Source organism: Hemiscyllium ocellatum, chromosome 28 (assembly GCF_020745735.1).
Source record: "Hemiscyllium ocellatum isolate sHemOce1 chromosome 28, sHemOce1.pat.X.cur, whole genome shotgun sequence".
Lineage (NCBI taxonomy): Eukaryota > Metazoa > Chordata > Chondrichthyes > Orectolobiformes > Hemiscylliidae > Hemiscyllium > Hemiscyllium ocellatum.
The window spans coordinates 7551461-7570281 of NC_083428.1; the positions used below are offsets into that span (position 1 = coordinate 7551461).

General features: G+C 43.0%; 1 protein-coding gene across 1 annotated transcript in view; it reads right to left on the minus strand.

The window, feature by feature from the left end:
* The window catches only part of LOC132829094 (insulin receptor-like), a 262793-nt gene that overhangs the window by 50326 nt on the left and 193646 nt on the right, over window positions 1–18821 (minus strand). The window contains exons 4-6 of the mRNA XM_060846407.1: window positions 17280–17422; window positions 9472–9616; window positions 7296–7510 (exon numbers count right to left, since the gene is read on the minus strand). Of these exons, the coding sequence (XP_060702390.1) occupies window positions 7296–7510; window positions 9472–9616; window positions 17280–17422 (503 nt within the window). The remainder of the gene's footprint in view (window positions 1–7295; window positions 7511–9471; window positions 9617–17279; window positions 17423–18821) is intronic.

An 18821-nucleotide genomic window follows, 5' to 3' on the forward strand; every position in this document is an offset into this window, starting at 1 on the left:
AAATGGAGTTTGTCCATCGATCTTCTGATTAAGAACTTGCCCTCCCCATATCTTTAGCCTCATTCATTTCATTAACATCTGTCCCTCAGGGTTTGATTCTTGCATACACACCTTTCCTACTCTTAATCTAGCTACTCGCAACTAAGTCTTCAGTCACTTTCACATCCATCTCATCAGCCAAGCCTTTTGCCATTTCTCGCTACCTCTTTTTCTTAATCTCAGTGTTGGCTTACTCCTCATCTCTGCAAGATACCTTGGAATATCAGAAACTTTCAAGGCACTATTTAGTATCGAGTGCTGTTGCTGCTGTCACAACCCCAGGTTTGTTGCAAGCAAGTGTTTTGAAGGAGGTAGGTTCACAAATTGCAAATGCTTTTGCAATAATCTTCTAAACTCCTCTCAATTCAGGAATTACCCCTCTAGTTTGGAAAATATTGGGAATATGTTTGCAAATTTTGAAAGGCACGAGACCAAAACCAGGAAATTACAGACCTGTTAAAGATGGAGAGAAAGAGAATCTGGAGAAAACTGATCTGATTCGACAGTTGCCATGGATTTGCAAAATTGCTTAGTAACACACAACTTTAGCAAGACACAAAGGAGAAGATTTTCAAGTTGTTCTCATCAAGATCGGATGCAAAAAACTAAACAGAGAAGGGGAACAACAGCATGAAACAACAGGATGGTTGACATCCTGCAAGAACCATTAAGTGACAATCTTTGCTGATTAAACTCGAATCAGCTGACTAAGATTTACTGTCAACAGTTTCTGCTTTATCTCCTTTGCATCCATAGCTGAACCAACCAGCAGCATCATCTCATGCTGCACAACTGACATCCGCACTCCAAACCTAGCTTCCTGCATCCCAGTTCTGATGAATGAAAGTTGAAAAACAAGACCTTCCTGTGTCATTTTAGCAATGTCAAAGAGTAGATCTTGTCAAATTAACATAGTTTAATTTCATGAAGAGATAGTAGGAGTCAGGAGAATGTTGTCAGAACTAATTAATGTGGATATCAGGAAGATATTCTTTGGAGGATCAGCTGGGCAATAGAAGACAAAGAATGATGATAATGGTACATACTCAAATCAGAGGTATGACAAGTTTTGTCCCAGAAGGTTCTTTACTGGGGCTGCAACTATTGATAATTTGGACAACACAATAGAAAGCTGATCTCAAAAAGCGTGGTATTATATTAAATAATGTACATGCCTCAGGCTTGGAGAGAAGTTGAAAAGAGGGGAATCTTCATGGTCACTTTAGCCATTGCGGGAATTGAACCTGTGCATCACTCTGCATCACAAACCAGCTAGCTAGCCAACTGAGCTAACCGTGTTGTGTGTACAACTCTGGGTGTTGCACCCAAAAGATTGTAACAGCCTTGGAGGAGCTGCAGTGAGATTCCCCAGGGTTGCTAGGGTTAAATTATAAGAAATTACATAAACTTTATATACTTCAGATCATTTTATATTCTGGAATGTAGCAGTTTTAGGATGACATGATTAAGATTTTCAGGATTTAGAAATAGGGAGATCTTGAGACGCAATAGGTAGTTGTCCTGCCACTGAACCAGGTTTGAGTCCCTCACCAGAATGTGTCAAACATGAAAGATGTGTTCATAATGTAGCAGCCAAACGTAGTAAATCATTGTAGTCCACTGAGGAAAAGTAGTAAGAAAATGCGAGTCTCCTGGGCCTTGTCAGTCATGTTTGATGTAGAGTGGGATCCCTCAAGTTACAGACTAGCAAATTATTAAAGTCAACTACGGAAACAGACATTTCATTCATGGAATTCCTGGCTAGGCCAACATTTATTGCCTATCCCTAATTGTCCAGAGGGCAGTTAAGTGTGAATTTGTAGGGGTTGCAACCTGTAGCGATTTCACATTCGCCATTTGACCATTTTTATTTCAGAGTTCTTTTATTGAATTCAAATATCACGACTTGCCATGGTAGGATTTGAACCTATGTACCAGAAACATTTGGACATAAGAGCATAAGAAACATAAACAAGAGTAGGCTATTCTGTCCCTCAACCTAACCTACCATTCAATAGTCTGCCCCAGACCTCAAATCTTCAATATTTCAAACATCTACTTACCACCTCCTTATATGCATTCAGTGATCTAGCCGCCACAACCCTGTGGTAGAGAATTCCAGATCTTCACTATCTTCTGGAAGAAGAAATTCCCTCACATCTCAGTTTTAAATGAATGTCTCCTTATTCTGTAAGGTCCAGGATGCCCCCACTAGTGGAAACATTTTCTCAATGTCTGCTGTCAATCCCCCCGGAATCTTACATGCTTCAATAAGAACACTCCTCCAAACTGTAATGAATGAAGGCCTAATCTTTTTAGCCGCTCGTGATAAGTCAGCCCATTCATTCCAGAAATCAATTTAGAGAGCTTCTTTTGAAATACCTCCAATGCCAGGATATCTTTTCTTAAATACGTGGACCAGAACTGTGCATGGTACTCTGACCTCACCAACACCCAGAACAGTTGCCACAAAATCTATTTTTTTGTCAAACTTCAACCCCCAAGCAAAGGAAAAGCCAAAATTCGATCAGTCTTCTAAATTACTTGCTGCACCTGCACATTAACCTTTTGTAACTCATGCAGCAAAAAAGCCAGATCCCTCACTGTTGTAAATTTTTGGGAGTCTCTCTCCATTGAAAAGAATAGTCTGCCTTTTGATTCTTCTAACCAAAGTTTACAATCTCACATTAAACTCAACCTGATAGGTTTTGTGTGTGGACAAAAGTTTATCTACATCCCCTTGCCAATTCCTTACATTCTCATCACAATATGACCTCTGACCTATTTTTGTATCATCAGTAAGCCTGGATGCATTAGACTTCACGTCATTAATATTGCAAGTAATTGAATCCCTACACTCATCAGTTTTGCCTTTCCAATCTGAAAAAAAATCGAATAACCTCTATACCTTCTGAGTTAATGAAATATCAATCCATACTAATGCGATACCTTTAATACCCTAAGCTCCCATCTTGTGCAGTAACCTTTCATGTGGCACCTTACCGAATGCCTTGCCTTTCACAACTTCAGATTGTGTTGATCTTGTATAAATATCCTGCTATTTCTTCCTTAATAACAGCCTCCAGCATTTTCCCAATGACAGACGTTATGTTAACTGGCCTGTAGTTACGTTACTGGTTTCTTGTAAACCTGCCCCTAATCCAGTTAGTTCTGGAATGTCTCCACTATCACTGCAGCCACTTCCTTTAAAGTCCTTGGACGTAGGTCTCAGCTCGGGATGACTTATGTGCCTTTGGTCCCACTTGTTAGCCAAATACTTTGTGCCAGAGATTGTTACAAGATCTTTCCTCCCATTAATACCTTGCTTATCTCTTACTTTTGGGATGCTTATAGTGTCCTCCAGCCTGAAGACTGAGGCAAAATACTACCTTAAATGATCTAATATTCACTATTATTAATTCTCAAGCTGTCCCCTTCCAGGGTCCTACACTTACATTAGATACTCTCTTTTTATAGTTCTGCTATAACACTGTAGTTCTGTTCTCAGGCAATCCCTTGTTAGAAGAAAATCATAAAAACAGCACCATTTAAACTAATGGGGCTGGAACCACATTATAACGATGACACTTTAAAACTTTGCAATTTACAAACAGTGTCCCCAGTTTATCAATCATGTTATAGCGAAATGGAATAAATGAAACGTGCGTTATAGCAGAACAGCCTGCACCCATAAACATCTGTTTGTTTAAATGTTTCTTGACAATTTACCCTCAATCAATCTTTCCCTTCTCATTAGCTTTTTAGTTCCTAAAATATTCTCAATCCTCTGGCCTATCACTAGTTTTCTTGCTTTGTATACCTTCATCTTTGAATGGATTGTCTCCATCACTGCCTTTGTGAAACACGGTTGGTTCAATCTTCTGAGTCTTTCTTTTTGACTGTTTGAAATTATGAAGGGTCACTGGACACAAAATGTTGACTCTGCTTGCTCACCACAGTTGGTGCCAGATCTGCCATGCGTTTTCAGCAATTTCCATTTTTATATCCCATGAGTGCAGAACACGTTTATCCCAAACAATCTTCATGCCACCTGTTTACCTCTCTAAACTTATTTGGCCAATGCTAATTTATATGAAACTGAGGTAGGAATCCTGATAGTATTACCTCCAAGGTTCTGCTTTTCAATTTAGTCCCTAGCTACTTGTAATCCTGGTCAGTTTAGCTCAGTTGACAGGACAGCTGGTTTACAATGCACAGTAACACCAACAGTATTGCCACACCAGCTGAGGTAATGATGAAGGATTCGTCTTCTCAACCTCTCCCCACACCTGAGGCATGACGACCTTCAGGTTACACGCCACTAGTCACCGCTCTCTGATGAGAGAGCAGCTGACAGTCTAGTAAGACTATGGCAACTTTACTTTTAAAGGAGAACACTTCCTCCTAGTTCTTCCCAGTCATTTTCATCTATGTGGACAGCAATAACTTGATCCTTCTCATTACAATGCAAGTTCCCTTCCAGCCTTAAAGTAATGAGCTGAACCTTGGCACCAGGCAGGCAACAGGGTCTTCAGGACATGCTATTCCTGCTACAGACAACAATATCTTTTTTAGATTAGAGTAGACTTACAGTGTGGAAACAGGCCCTTCAGCCCAACAAGTCCACACCGACCTGCCGAAGCGCAACCCATCCATACCCCTACATTTACCCCTACCTAACACTACGGGCAATTTAGCATGGCCAATTCACCTGACCCGCACATCTTTGGACTGTGGGAGGAAACCGGAGCACCCGGAGGAAACCCACACAGACACGGGGAGAACATGCAAACTCCACACCGTCAGTCGCCTGAGTCGGGAATTGAACCCGGGTCTCAGGCGCTGTGAGGCAGCAGTGCTAACCACTGTGCCACTGTGCCGCCCCAAAGTGTGCTTTCCCCTATTACTCTTTTCTCTCCATCATGTGAATGGTGCAGTGTGCCACAGTATGATCAATTCATCCTCTTGTCCACACTGGAAGCAAGAACCTCGTAGCTATTAGACAAGGCTGAGACTACTCCACAGCTAAACTCTGGATTCCCAGACCGGTCTCACTCAAAACAACACCCTCCAGTTCCTGACCATCAACCAAATCTGACATAATTAATCTAAGGGGTGCAACCGCCTCCTGAAACATACTGTCCAAGTACTTCTCTTCCTTGATGTGTCAATGTGTCTGCAGTCCAAGACTGTAGCTCATCACTCTTGAGCAGAACCAGCCAATGCTTACAGCAGACATATTCTGTGTGGATTGCACCAGTATCTACTACTTCCTTCATACTTCAGCTGCAACACATCATCTGCCTACCATTTAATTAATGAATTTGAATTTCAAATATTTTCAAAGTGAATTTCTTAAGTTTACTCTTTGCTTGTCATAAATTTCATAATTTAAACCATTTGGCCAATCAAGAGAGGCATGAAAGAAAGAGCCACCATTCATCTACTGTGATTGCCTGTTGTATTTCAGCTTTCGTGGATAGAAACATGTTGAAGGGGCTCGCGAGTTTTGAGAAGATTTGTTGATACTAATTCATGTCAAGCCAATGCCCTTATCACGCAGTCTGCTCTCTTCTCATTATGAAGCTACTGTTCTTCTCTCATTCTGTTTCAAAAACACAAGCTCCTCCTCTCTTCTCTTGTTAAGTTCCTGGTGACTGTCTCCAAATCCTCCCCCTCACAAATGGGGTTCGGGATTGCTAAGCCAGTCACATGACATTACATTATGTGATACGTTATACGTCAATAGTGGGTGGTTCAGTGGTTAGCACTGCTGCCTCACAACACCAGGGACCTGGGCTCAATTCCAGCCTCGGGTGACTGGAATTTGCACATTCTCTCAGGAGAATGTCTGCATGGGTTTCCTCTGGGTGCTCCAGTTTCCTCCCACAGTCCAAATATATGTAGGTTAGGTGAATTGGCTATGCTAAACTGCCCATAGTGTTCAGAGATGTGTAGGTTAGGTGCATCAGTCATGGGAAATATAGAGTAATAAGGTAGGGGAATGGGTCTGGGTGGGAAACTCTTTTGAAGGGTCGGCATGGACATGTTTCCACACTAGGGATTCTACGATTCTAGATACAAGTCGAAGCTTTTAAAATGAAGTAATCAGGAAGATGAGATAAATGTTTTGAAGTGACAGGAAAGTCCAGGATAAGGAATCTTAAAATAAAAACCGGGTCAATCAATCAGAAAACAAGACAGACACCACTTCTTCACAGGAAATATTGAACACTGCCCCCACCTACAAAAATCAGTGGCTATAAGCTCAGTCAATAATTTTAACCGAGGTATTGATATATTGTTTGCAAGAAAGGGTTTTGGGTTAACTTTGGTATGAAAGGGAAAAAGGGTAAGTGCATTACGATGCAGATCAGCCATAATCTCACCGAATGATGGGAACAGATTTAAGGAGATAAATGACTTCTGGCCATTTGTATGCTCTTAATACCTGCTCATTAACCAAATGCAATGAATTTGTAACAGGTTCTCCACAAGCGCACTCTTTTTTTCCCCAAGAGGAAAGTCTGACAGTTCATAAAAAGAAATGTTCTCTATCTTCTCTCCTGAATGACCAGGCTTTTATTTGAAGAGTCATCTGTCCTGGACATACCATCAGTGCAAGTAGGTTCTCTCCACCTACTTGACTAATTCCACTCAAAATCTCTGTAGATGGATGCGACAAACAAAGCACACACTATGTCTATTTCAGCAGTTTGTTACTCCTGGAATAGGTCGTCAGCTTATAACTGAGTTACAAAGATCAGGAAGATCCCAGGTTCTATCCCTGCTCAATGCTGCAACTACTGACGACAAGAGCGAAGACCATAGCTCCAGAGTGGGAGGAATTAGATCGGCTTCCCAACTCCTGATGCCTCTGTGCTGACCTTCGCTGGAAAACTAACCCCTTCTGAGTGAATGCCATCTGCAACTGCATTACCCATCAACACACAGCCTTGGCTTAAACCCCTCATTTGGATGTGGGTTGCTGAAAATCAACAGACCAACACAAAGCAAGAGTAACTGCATTCAGGAGAGGTTAGGTGAAGTGCCTTATCATTACTTTGAGATGTCCGTACATCTTAGATTTTTCACAGAAAATGTTTTTGTCACCCCAACACAAATTATCCAACATAGAAAGATGGAGTGTGAATATTACTGATATAATCTTGTACTCTTCTGCCAGCCACTGAAAATTACAGGAACACAACTCTAATGCCACTCATCATCTGATCTTATTGGTTTCAAAATCTTACAGGATGCCTGGTCTCCATTTGTTTTCTGAGCAATATCCATTTTCTCCTGCCGGCCTTTGGTCCCTGTGGCCTCCTCCATCTTGTAGATTTCGGACAGACACAGCTTGGGGTTGAAGTGAAAAAACATCTTGCCCTGGGAGATGGTCAGGTTGTGCTTCCTCCAGTCCCACAGTTGCTGCAGGTTCTGGTTGTCCAATACATAGAAGGAGTAATTCCTGGACGTCAAATTAAAAGGAAAAATCATGTTGAAAACAAACCTAAGTTCTCAATAAATTTGAAATGAAATTTAAAAATCAGAATTAATTTAAAATTTTGAAGAACTAAATTTAAAATAACAAGAGGTAAATTAAAGTTGGATACTGTTTTGCTGGAGCCACACAAACCAGCAGCATCCCATTGTTTGACCTTCAACTTAACACTGTAAGAAATAGGAGCATTTGGCTCCTTAAGCCTTCTATGCCTTAAGGTCACAGCTAACTTAATTGTGGCCTTAACACCACTTTCTTGCCTGCCTTAGTAAGCCTCCACTTCCCAGTCAATCAAGAATTCATCTAACTCAGCATTGAATATATTCAATGATCCAGCTTGGTCCCTGTGGAAATCAATTCCGAGGACTAACAACAGTTTGAGATCAGAAATTCCTTCTCAGTTTCATTTTACATGGGATACCTCTTATTTCAAATTTATATTTCCTTGTTCTAGAGAGGCCCATGGATGCTCTCAGCCTCTACCTTGTCAAATCCCCTCCGAATCCTGTTACATTCCATTAAGAACATCGCTCATTGCTCTAAAATCCAATGAGTCTAAGCTCAACATTTCCTCAAAAGACAATCCACTCTTGGAAAATGTCCATTTTTAAATAGGGAGATCAAAAGGGGCGGCACGGTGGCACAGTGGTTAGCACTGCTGCCTCACAGCGCCTGTAGACCTGTGTTCAATTCCCGACTCAGGCGACTGACTGTGTGGAGTTTGCACGTTCTCCCCGTGTCTGCGTGGGTTTCCTCCGGGTGCTCCGGTTTCCTCCCACAGTCCAAAGAGGTGCGGGTCAGGTGAATTGGCCAAGCTAAATTGCCCGTAGTGTTAGGTAAGGGGTAAATGTAGGGGTATGGGTGGGTTGCGCTTCGGCGGGTCGGTGTGGACTTGTTGGGCCGAAGGGCCTGTTTCCACACTGTAAGTCTAATCTAAAAAAAAAAACTGTCATAGTACCCAATTTCAGCCAGTGGTAGGTAGCTTTTACTGTATTTACTTAATCCACTAAGGAAGGAATTCATAAGCTGTATAATTCAGTAAATCAGGACTGTGTGTGCATCCTTTCCTTGTATCATCTGTATCAGAGCTAAGTGCTAATTGTTCTGTTTTTGAGAATTGAAATCTTTATCAAGTCAGTGGTTGCTATAAAATTTTGAAGAAAATAGTTGCATCAACAAAAATATTAATCTGCTGCACAGTATAATAAGTGCCTAACACACAAGCAAATGTACAACTGTCCACACTGGGAGAGGCAAAGTGATCATCTCATGTTCAATACCTACATTACATTGTATAATAGCATGCAGAGATAAAAGCAGTCAGTGGATATTGATAGCTCATCACCTTTCAAGAGGGCTATTGAATGAGGGGAATCAAGAATTGGGGGTCAATTAAACAAAATTAAAAGTGCTTACTAGAAAGAAAGGAAAAGAAAAGCAATTGCTTCAAATTGGTTTGGAGGGTTTGAACTATAGGGAGAGGCTGAATAGGGTTGGGGCTATTTTCCCTGAAGCACTGGAGGTTAAAAGTTGACCTCATAGAGGTTTACGAAATTATGAGGGGCATGGATAAGGAGAATAGCCAAGGTCTTTCTCCCCAGGGGAGAGGAGTCCAAACATAGTCAGCATGGGTATAAAGCAAGAAGAGAAAAGTTTAAAAGGGACCTAAGGGACAATTTTTCCAAACAGAGGGTAGTGCATGTATGAAATGCTGCGAGAGGAAGTGGTGGAAGTGGGTACAACATTTAAAAGACATCTGAATAGGTTTATGAATAGGAAGGATTTAGAGGGATAAGGGCCAAATGCTGACAAACGGGACTAGATTAATTTAGGCTATTTGGTTGATGTGGATGAATTGAACTGAAGGATCTGTTTCAATGATGTATCTTTCTGCAACTCTATGTAAAGCCACTGTACCCATGGCTTACCCAGGTTCCAGAGTTTCACCTTGGATCGACCTCAGGCTGCGAAAGAAAGACAGCGACACCAAAGCATAGGAGCTGCGAATCTTCAGGTACCCACTGATCACCTCGATCAGGCCCAGGTTTGCTTCCAACTCTGCTGCAATGTTAGCTGAAAGGACATGTCAGAAATTAGGATTTTCTCAGCTTCACAGTGCTACTACTGCACAGATAAAAGGGACCTGAGATGGTAGAGGTTATACAGCAGCACTAAAGCTGTGGGAGACAAACATAGCAGAGTAGAATTTCCTAAACTTCATTCACAGAATTAACAGATTCTCCTGTAAAAAGAGACATGAGACAAGAGAAAAGAATGTGAGGAACTAGAAGCACAGTGAGGGAGGGCAATAAGACAAAGAAATAATTCTGATCTGGATTCTGTGTTTCAGGGTGCAGGTGGAAAAGAGAACATTAGAAACGAGAGATGGAGAAATTAAACAAAAAAAGAGTAAAGATGGAGAGAACAAGAAAGAAAGTGATTGGTATTACAAACTTCAGGCCAAAGGTAGGGGGGTGTGTGTGTGTGCGCGCGCGTTTGTGTGTGTGCGCGCGCGTGTGTGCGCGTGCGTGGCGGTGAGTGGGGGCGTTTGGACAGAGAGAGGAAGGGGAGACAGAGAAGGTGATACAGAGCAAGGGAGAATGAGAGCAAGCTAGACTGAAGACTAATCTTCTGGAATTTTTTGAGGATGCAACTCTGAAGATGGACAAGGGAGATCCAGTGGATGTAGTGTATCTGAACTTTCAGAAAGCCTTTGATAAAGTCCCACATAGGAGGTTAGTGAGCAAAGTTAGGGCACATGGTATTGGGGACAAAGTACTAACTTGGATTGAAAGTTGGTTGGCTGACAGGAAACAAAGAGTAGTGATAAACGGCTCTCTTTCGGAACGGCAGGAGGTGACCAATGATGTACCGCAGGGATCAGTGCTGGGACCGTAGCTTTTTACAATATACATTAATGATATCGATGATGGTATTAAAAGTAATATTAGCAAATTTGCTGATGACACAAAGCTGGGTGGCTGGGTGAAAATGTGAGGAAGATGTTAGGAGAATACAGGGTGACCTGGACAGGCTGGGTGAGTGGACGGATGCATGGCAGATGCAGCTTAATGTGGATAAATGTGTGGTTATCCACTTTGGTGGCAAGAACAGGAAGGCAGATTACTACCTAAATTGAGTCAAGTTAGGTAAAGGGGCAGTTCAAAGAGGCCTGGGTGTTCTTGTACATCAGTCAATGAAAGCAAGCATGCAGGCACAGCAGGGAGTGAAGAAAGCTAATAGCATGCTGGACTTCATAACAAGAGAAATGCAGTATAGAAGCAAAGAGGTCCTTCTGCAGCTGTACAGGGCCCTGGTGAGACCGCACCTGGAATATTGTGTGCAGTTTTGGTCTCCAAATTTGAGGAAAGACATTCTCAAAGAGGGAGTGCAGCGTAGGTTCACGAGGTCAATTCTCAGAATGGCGGGACTATCTTACGTTGAAAGATTGGAGCAACTGGGCTTGGAAAAGAGAACATTAGAAACAAGAGATGGAGAAATGAAACAAAAAAAGAGGAGTAAAGATCTGGAGAGAACAAGAAAGAAAGTGAGCTTAGAAGGCTGAGAGAGGATCTGATTGAGATGTATAAGATTATTAAAGGATTGGACACTCTGGAGGCAGGAAGCATGATTCCGCTGATGGGTGAGTGCCAAACCAGAGGACACAGCTTAAAAATAAGGGGTAGGCCATTTAGAACAGAGTTGAGGAGAAACTTTTTCACCCAGAGTGTGATGGGTGTATGGAATGCTCTGCCCCAGAAGGCTGTGGAGGCCAAGTCTCTGGATACTTTCAAGAAAGAGTTGGATAGAGCTCTTAAGGATAGTGGAATCCAGGGTAATGGGGATAAGGCAGGAACAGGATGCTGATTGAGGATGATCAGCCATGATCATAATGAATGGTGGTGCTGGCTCAAAGGGCAGAATGGCCTACCCCTGCACCTATTGTCTATTGACAGTAAAGGGGGCAAGAGAGAGAGAGAGAGAGAGAGCGCGAGAGCGGGGGCAGAGAGTGAGTGAGAGCAGGGAAAGAGAGAGTGAGTGCAGAGAGAGTGGGGGTGTAGAGAGAGTGACAGCAGGGAAAGAGAGCGCAGGGGAGAGCATGAGCCAAGGAGATCATGCTGGGTGGGGACAGTGAGCTGGGGGGAGTGGGGTTTGGGTGGAATTGAGAAGTGAAGGAGGAGGGGAAGAGAGTGGGGGGGAGTGGGGACAGGGAGTATGTTGGGGTGGAGCAGGAAGGTAGAATTTGTTAATGCAGAGTGACAAAGGTCTGGAATGAGTAAATGGCACCTCTCTCCAAATTTGCAGAAACCAGCTGCAGTTTCAAAACCAAACACCAGAGAGCAGACATTGCTTTCAGAAAACCCTTCATCTGATAGAGCGAAACAAAAAAGAAGTTTCACAATCCAGGACTTTGTCACATAAATGTTTCTTTGTACAAGAGCCAAGGACAAGAAGCAACTGTTTACTCTTCAAAGTTCATCCACTTTTATTCAAACTCACTCAGAGCATCCAAGTGTGTTTGAAATGTCCCTCAGTTGTTTTATTGCTAACCTGCTTGGGCAGGTTAATCTAAACTTTCAACACTGTGTTCTTATCCATTTTAAATGTTTTTATCTTTATTTCCTCTCCTAATTTATGATGAAACCATATTGGATCTATCTTGTGTTCTCATTTAATAATGAGCTCCTTTAACTGTCACCTTCATTTCCTTTGTCGTTCATTCCCTTTTCTCTGAAAAGATGCAACAAGAACTGAATACAAAAAAACTGACTGACGTCCAACCAACACACTGTAAATAATCTTGACACTTGTATTTCACTGTCTGGCCGTGTATTGTAAAATTCCATCAGCTTGTACAATTGCTTTGCTGCACTGTCTAGTCACTGAAGTTAAAGCCATTTTAATTATATGGTAAGATACGTAGGTGAAGACACTGATTAAGTACTTAGAGCACTTTCAGGCGTTCTTATGATGCAGTGTTCGTGTCCTTACCCCTGGACCAAGGCACTCAGGTTCAAGTCCCATCTACTCCAGAGATGTGTAATAACATCTCTGTATAGTTGATTAGAAAAATAGGTTAATAGAAAAACAATTGAGAGACAGACTGGGGTCTGGAGATTCAGGTTCAAGTCCTATCTGTACCAGAGCTCTGTCATAGCACATTTATTGAGTCATAGAGATGTACAGCAAGGGAACAGACCTTCAGTCCAACCCGTCCATGCCGACCAAATATCCCAACCTAAATCGTGGGCGGCACGGTGGCACAGTGGTTAGCACTGCTGCCTCACAGCGCCAGAGACCCGGGTTCAATTCCTGCCTCAGGCGACTGACTGTGTGGAGTTTACACATTCTAATCATGTCTACGTGGGTTTCCTCCCATAGTCCAAAAAAAAATGTGTAGGTTAGGTGAATTGCCTGTAGTATTCGGTAAAGGGGTAAATGTAGGGGAATGAGTCTGGGTGGGTTGCGCATCGGCGGGTCGGTGTGGACTTGTTGGGCCAAAGGGCCTGTTTCCACTACTTCCTTTGGCAGCTCATTCCATACCCGTACCACCCTCTGCATGAAAAAGTTGTCCCTTAGGTCTCTTTTACATCTTTCCCCTCTCACCCTAAACCTATGCCCTCTAGCTCTGGACTCCCTGACCCCAGGGAAAAGACCTTGTCTAGTTTCCCTATCCATGCCCCTCAGGATTTTATAAACCTCTAAGTTCACCCCTCAGCCTTTGACGCTTCAGGGAAAATAGACTCAGCCTATTCAACTTCTGCCTATAGCTCAAATCCTCCAATCCTGGCAACATCCTTGTAAATCTTTTCTGAATCCTTTCAAGTTTCACAGCATCTTTCTGATAGGAAGGAGATCAGAATTGCACACAATATTCCAACAATGACCTAACCAATGTCCTGTACAGCCGCAACATGACCTCCCAACTCCTGTACTCAATACTCTGACCAATAAAGGAAAGCATACCAAACACCACCTTCACTATCCTACCTTTCTTTCACTATCCTATATTTGAACAGGTTGTTTAAAAATACCTACACAGAGAGGCTGAGTGTTCTTGTGGAGCAGTGGTAGTGTCCCTTCCTCAAGGTCAGAAGGCTAGGGTTCACGTCCCACCTGCTGCAGACATGTGCCATAGCATCAGGATGATTAAAAATATTTATAAAGAGGCCCTTTTCAGGGCCTGTAATTGTTTAAACTGGTTTATCTGAAAGGGTATGAAGAGAGAATGCTAAGGCTCTTGAGGCACAGAGTTAGATTAGATTAGGTTCCCTACAGTGTGAAAACAGGCCCTTCAGCTCAACAGGTCCACACCAACCCACCGAAGAGTAACCCACCCAGACCCATCTCCCTCTGACTAATGCACCTAACACTATGGGCAACTTAGCATGGCCAATTCACCTGACCTGCACATCTGTCCTGGATTTGAATTCCACCTAAGAGGTGTGTCATAATACATTCTGATCAGAGATTGCTAAAACACAGGTTTGGCACATGTAGCACTGGATTCTGTGAATAGACCAACAGTCAGATAGTAGTCTCTGGTTTTATGCTTCACCAATTGACTTGGAATCTAAATAACCAAAAGCACTGATTTACCCATTCTCCTGGATCACTGAAGTCTTGCTTATTATTCAGAAACAGTTCAAAGCTGCCCCTTTGTTCCAATAAATTTGCAACATTTTTTAAAAACTTACTTTTAATCTTCCATCTGTCTGTTTAACTGCACAATCAATCTAAACTTTCAATCCTTTACTGAGTCCCCTCTCTATCACTCTCCCCAACTGAACTGCAACACATTGACCAATTTAACACTGGTGTAGTCACAATGACATCACCAAAATAGATAATAGACAGGCAGGAAGCTGGAAGAACACGACAAACCAGGCAGCATCAGGAGGTGGAGAAGTCGTCGCTTCGGGTGTAACGTTTCTTCACGACTGGGGGTGGGTGTGGGGGAAGTTGCAGATAAAAGGGGTAGCGGAGGCAGGGGGGTGAGGTGGGGATTGGTGATGAAAGATAGAGGGTACGACTTGATTGGTCTGTGGGAGGAATGAATCCGGATGGTGGCTGGGAGGAGTGGAAGGGACAGGGAGGGTCTGGGAAGGGAGGTTATTTGAAATTGGAGAATTCAATGTCGAGTCCTCCAGGCTGCTCAGGCAGATGATGAGGTGTTGTTCCTCAAATTTGCGGTGCTTCTGCAAGGACAGTTCCCTTCGACAATCCTTGGTTTGCACCATGGTCACACCCTACCCCTGCTGAATACCTTCTTCTGCAACTAGAAAAGATGCAAAACCTACAGTACACAACCCCCCCTCACCTCCATCCAGGGCCCCAGACAGTCCTTCCAGGTGAGACAGAGGTTCACCTGCCTCTCTTCCAACTCAGTTTACTGCATCAGTGCTCCCGATGTGGCCTTCTCTACATCGGAGAGGCCGAATGCAAACTTAGAGAACGGCTCACGGAGCATTGCAGCCAGGCCCGCGGGGGCTGACTGGACCTCCCTGTCCCTCCCTCCCCATCCCTTCCACTCCTCCCAGTCACTTACTGGATTCATTCCTCCCACTGACCAACCAGGTCATACCCTCTATCTGTTTTCACCTATGAGTGTGGTGCTGGAAAAGTACAGCAGGTCAGTCTGCATCTGAGGAGCAAGAGAATCAACATTTCAGGCATAAGCCCTTCATCAGGCTTTTGCCCGAAACATCAATTCTCCAGCTCCTCGGATACTGCCTGACCTGCTGTGCTTTTCCAGCAGCACACTCACGGCTCTGACCTCCAGCATCAGCAGTCCTCGCTTTCCCCTGTTTTCACCCATCTCCACTTCACCACCCTGTCCCCACCACCCGCTTTATCTGCAGCTCCCCCCACACCCACCCCGAGTCCTGCAGAAGGGTTACACTTGAAACATCGACTTCTCCACCTCCTGATGCTGCGTGGCCTACTGTGTTCTTCCAGCCTCCTGCCTGTCTATTTTGGATTCTAGCATCTGCATTTTTTTTTATCTGTCACCAAAATAGTTGGCATATATAGGCTAGTGAAGGTTGTGAAAGGATGATATCAGTAACATGTGGCAGTCATTAACTTGTCATACAAAGGAATTTTGTTTAAAAAAGAGAGAGTCTGGCAGTCAATAACTATATCAGCAGAACCAAGTACCAATATCAGATTCCATTTAACACAGACTATCACTCTCATTTTAACTTGTCTCCCTTCATGCATTATTTAATGTCATTACAAATTTCTCAAAACCTTAATATACCCTTTAAGATACACAAATTATCCTCTAACCATTTTAATTAGCACTTAAAGACTTACTTATCCTTTAAATATCTTAAGGTATCTTCTACTTAAAGTTGTGTTGTGCTTAACCTTTTTAATCCTTAAATTCTCTCTTACTTGGCTGACCTAACTTCTGTGCCTACCAGACTGCCTCCACAGACAGCTTGCTTTGTGCCAATGTATCTGTTGCTTTTCCTTCCTGCAGTCACAGAGTCATTATGGCACAGTTGCAGAGCAGTTGGCCCAATGAGCTCATGCCAGCTCATGATAGAGCAATCTAGTCAGTTCTGTTCCCAATAAACTCATAAGTTAGAACCCTCACATGACCCTCATCCCCAAAAGAAGCCTTCAAGGCTGACTGGGACTGACAGATCATTTGTGAGATAAGCATATCGAGGGACGTGGAGCTCAGGCAGGTAAATGGATCAATCATGTTCTCGGTCTCCATGGCTCAAGGGGCTAAAGAACTAGTCCTGCTGCTATCACAAACAGCTGCCTTAATTTGATGGCATCACTGAAGAAGCTGCTCGGAGGGGCCTCTCTTGTGAAACAGTGGTAGTGTCCCTACCTTTGGATGAGGAAAATTGGGTTCAAGAGCCATCTGCCCCAGAGGCGTGCAATCTCATCTCTGAACAGGTTGATTAGAAAAATGAGCCAATCAAAAACAAAGCTGCTAAGAACATAAAGCAAGTGTGAGCTTTTCCAACAAACACAACAGTATCGTGTGACCACCTATGGAAGAGCTGCAAAAGAAAGAATATTGCCATAGGTCACAGGCGTGAATCTAGGCATCATAAAAGGCATCTGGATGGGTGCATGAATAAGAAGTGTTTAAGCAGGAAATAGATCAAACACTGGCAAATGCGACGAGATGAGATTGAGATGGCTGGTTGGCATGGATGAGTTGATCTGAAGGGTCCGTTTCCGTGCTTTATGACTATATAACAGGGAAAAGCTTCAAAACACAGAAATCACCAAAGTGTTACCAAATCGCATAGTAATGGTTATCTAGCAGCTTTGGCAATTTCTGTGGAAAGAGAAACAAAGTTAACGTTTTGAGTCCAGTATAAGTCCTTTCTACAAATGTTAACTCTGCTTTTCTCTCCATAGATGGTGCCAGACCTGCTGAGTGCCTCAATCACTTTCTGCTTTTATTTAAATTTTATCATCCACAGTATTTAATGTTTACTGGTGAAAGTAATTACTGCTTTTAATTTGAAGCACAAATTAAAGAAAAACACTTGCTTCTTGCATTTTCGTTTTCCTGTGGAGGTAAATTATTCATTAACTCAGCTCCTTGCATCCTGCGCACACACTCTCCAACTGCTGTCTAATAAATGCAGAACAGAAAGGTTTCCTTCTGAAACCAGCTGTAGACTCGCTCACGTTGGGATACACGGAGACAAGTAAAATAACAACATTCTAAGGCAGCAACATGTCTTCTGGTACTTACTTCCTCCACGGATGTTGATGACCAAGCTGCCTTTGATGATGGTGCAACCTCGCAGCTCCTGAGCAGCTGTCACCGATTCGATGGTCTTGACATTCACCGGGCAAATTTTTGGACACAACCCGGTGCAAGGTACACAGAGGAGACTGGCAATGAAAAGAGTAAAGATTTTTAACAAATGGTTAATAGGACCCGCTAAAGTTTGAAGCCAACATTCCCGCTCTACAATGTCTGGTCAGAGTGCATCTGAAGCATCGCAGTCAGATCTGGTCATGAAGGAAAGGTCCGGTTCTGCAAGAGCTGAATCTAAGTGGTAGTCTCAGTTTCCATGTCAGAAGATTGCAGGTTCAAACCCAATTACTAAGGCACAGCATTGCACACCACACTGGGAATCAGGATCGCCCTGAGACATTAAACCTAGTCCCCAGCCATTTTCCGAGTGCCATGGCCAATATTTATCAATACTGCTTGATAATACAGGACATGGGGAGGCAGACATGTTGCCAATGCTTTTTTTTAAATCTTGCACACATCAGGACGAACATATGAATACCAAAATTAAAATTATCACTACAATTTATACTTCAGAAAGAGAGATTTAGATTAATTAGCAACCCCTCGGCCAATCGATCAGCATTCTTTATTCTGGACATACTAACATATGAATTAGCCCATTAGGTTCCTTGAACCTGTTCTACCATTTGATAAGATCATGGCTGACCTGTTCCTGTCTCGAATTCTACATTCCCACATGCACCTAATAACCTTTCATTCTCTCGTCTAACAAAATTCTCCACCTTAAAGATTTTCAATGGCCCTGCCTTCACCAATTTTTAAGGCAAAGTTTCAGAACTCTCCAAGATAATCCCCTTTCCTCACCTCTGATATAAAAGATCACCCCCCAATTCTGAGCTCACCCCTTTCAACTTGTTAAACCATTCAGGATCTTACGTACTTTAATGAAGTCCTTTCTTATTCTTCTAAATTCTAAAAGTCAAAACAAGCCCAACCTATAAAACTTATTCTTATATTAAGAAGTAATGCTCATTCTGGGTAAAGCTCCTCTAAACTATATTGCTGTGATGGTTTGAAATTTTGTATTTTTACATTTGTCCTGATCAGTGCAAAACAGAAAGCCTGGGAACCCTCCAACCACAAGGTATGAATTCAGATTTCTCCAGCTTCCTCATTTCCCCTCCCCCCACCTTGTCTCAGTCGGTTCCCTCAACTCAGCACCGCCCTCCTAACCTGCAATCCTCTTCCTGACCTCTCCGCCCCCACCCCACTCCGGCCTATCACCCTCACCTTGACCTCCTTCCACCTATCCCACCTCCATCGCCCCTCCCCCTAGTCCCTCCTCCCTACCTTTTATCTTAGCCTGCTTGGCTACTCTCTCTTATTCCTGATGAAGGGCTTATGCTCGAAATGTCGAATTCTCTATTCCTGAGATGCTGCCTGGCCTGCTGTGCTTTGACCAGCAACACATTTGCAGCTGTGATCTCCAGCATCTGCAGACCTCATTTTTTACTCGAAGAAAGCAACATG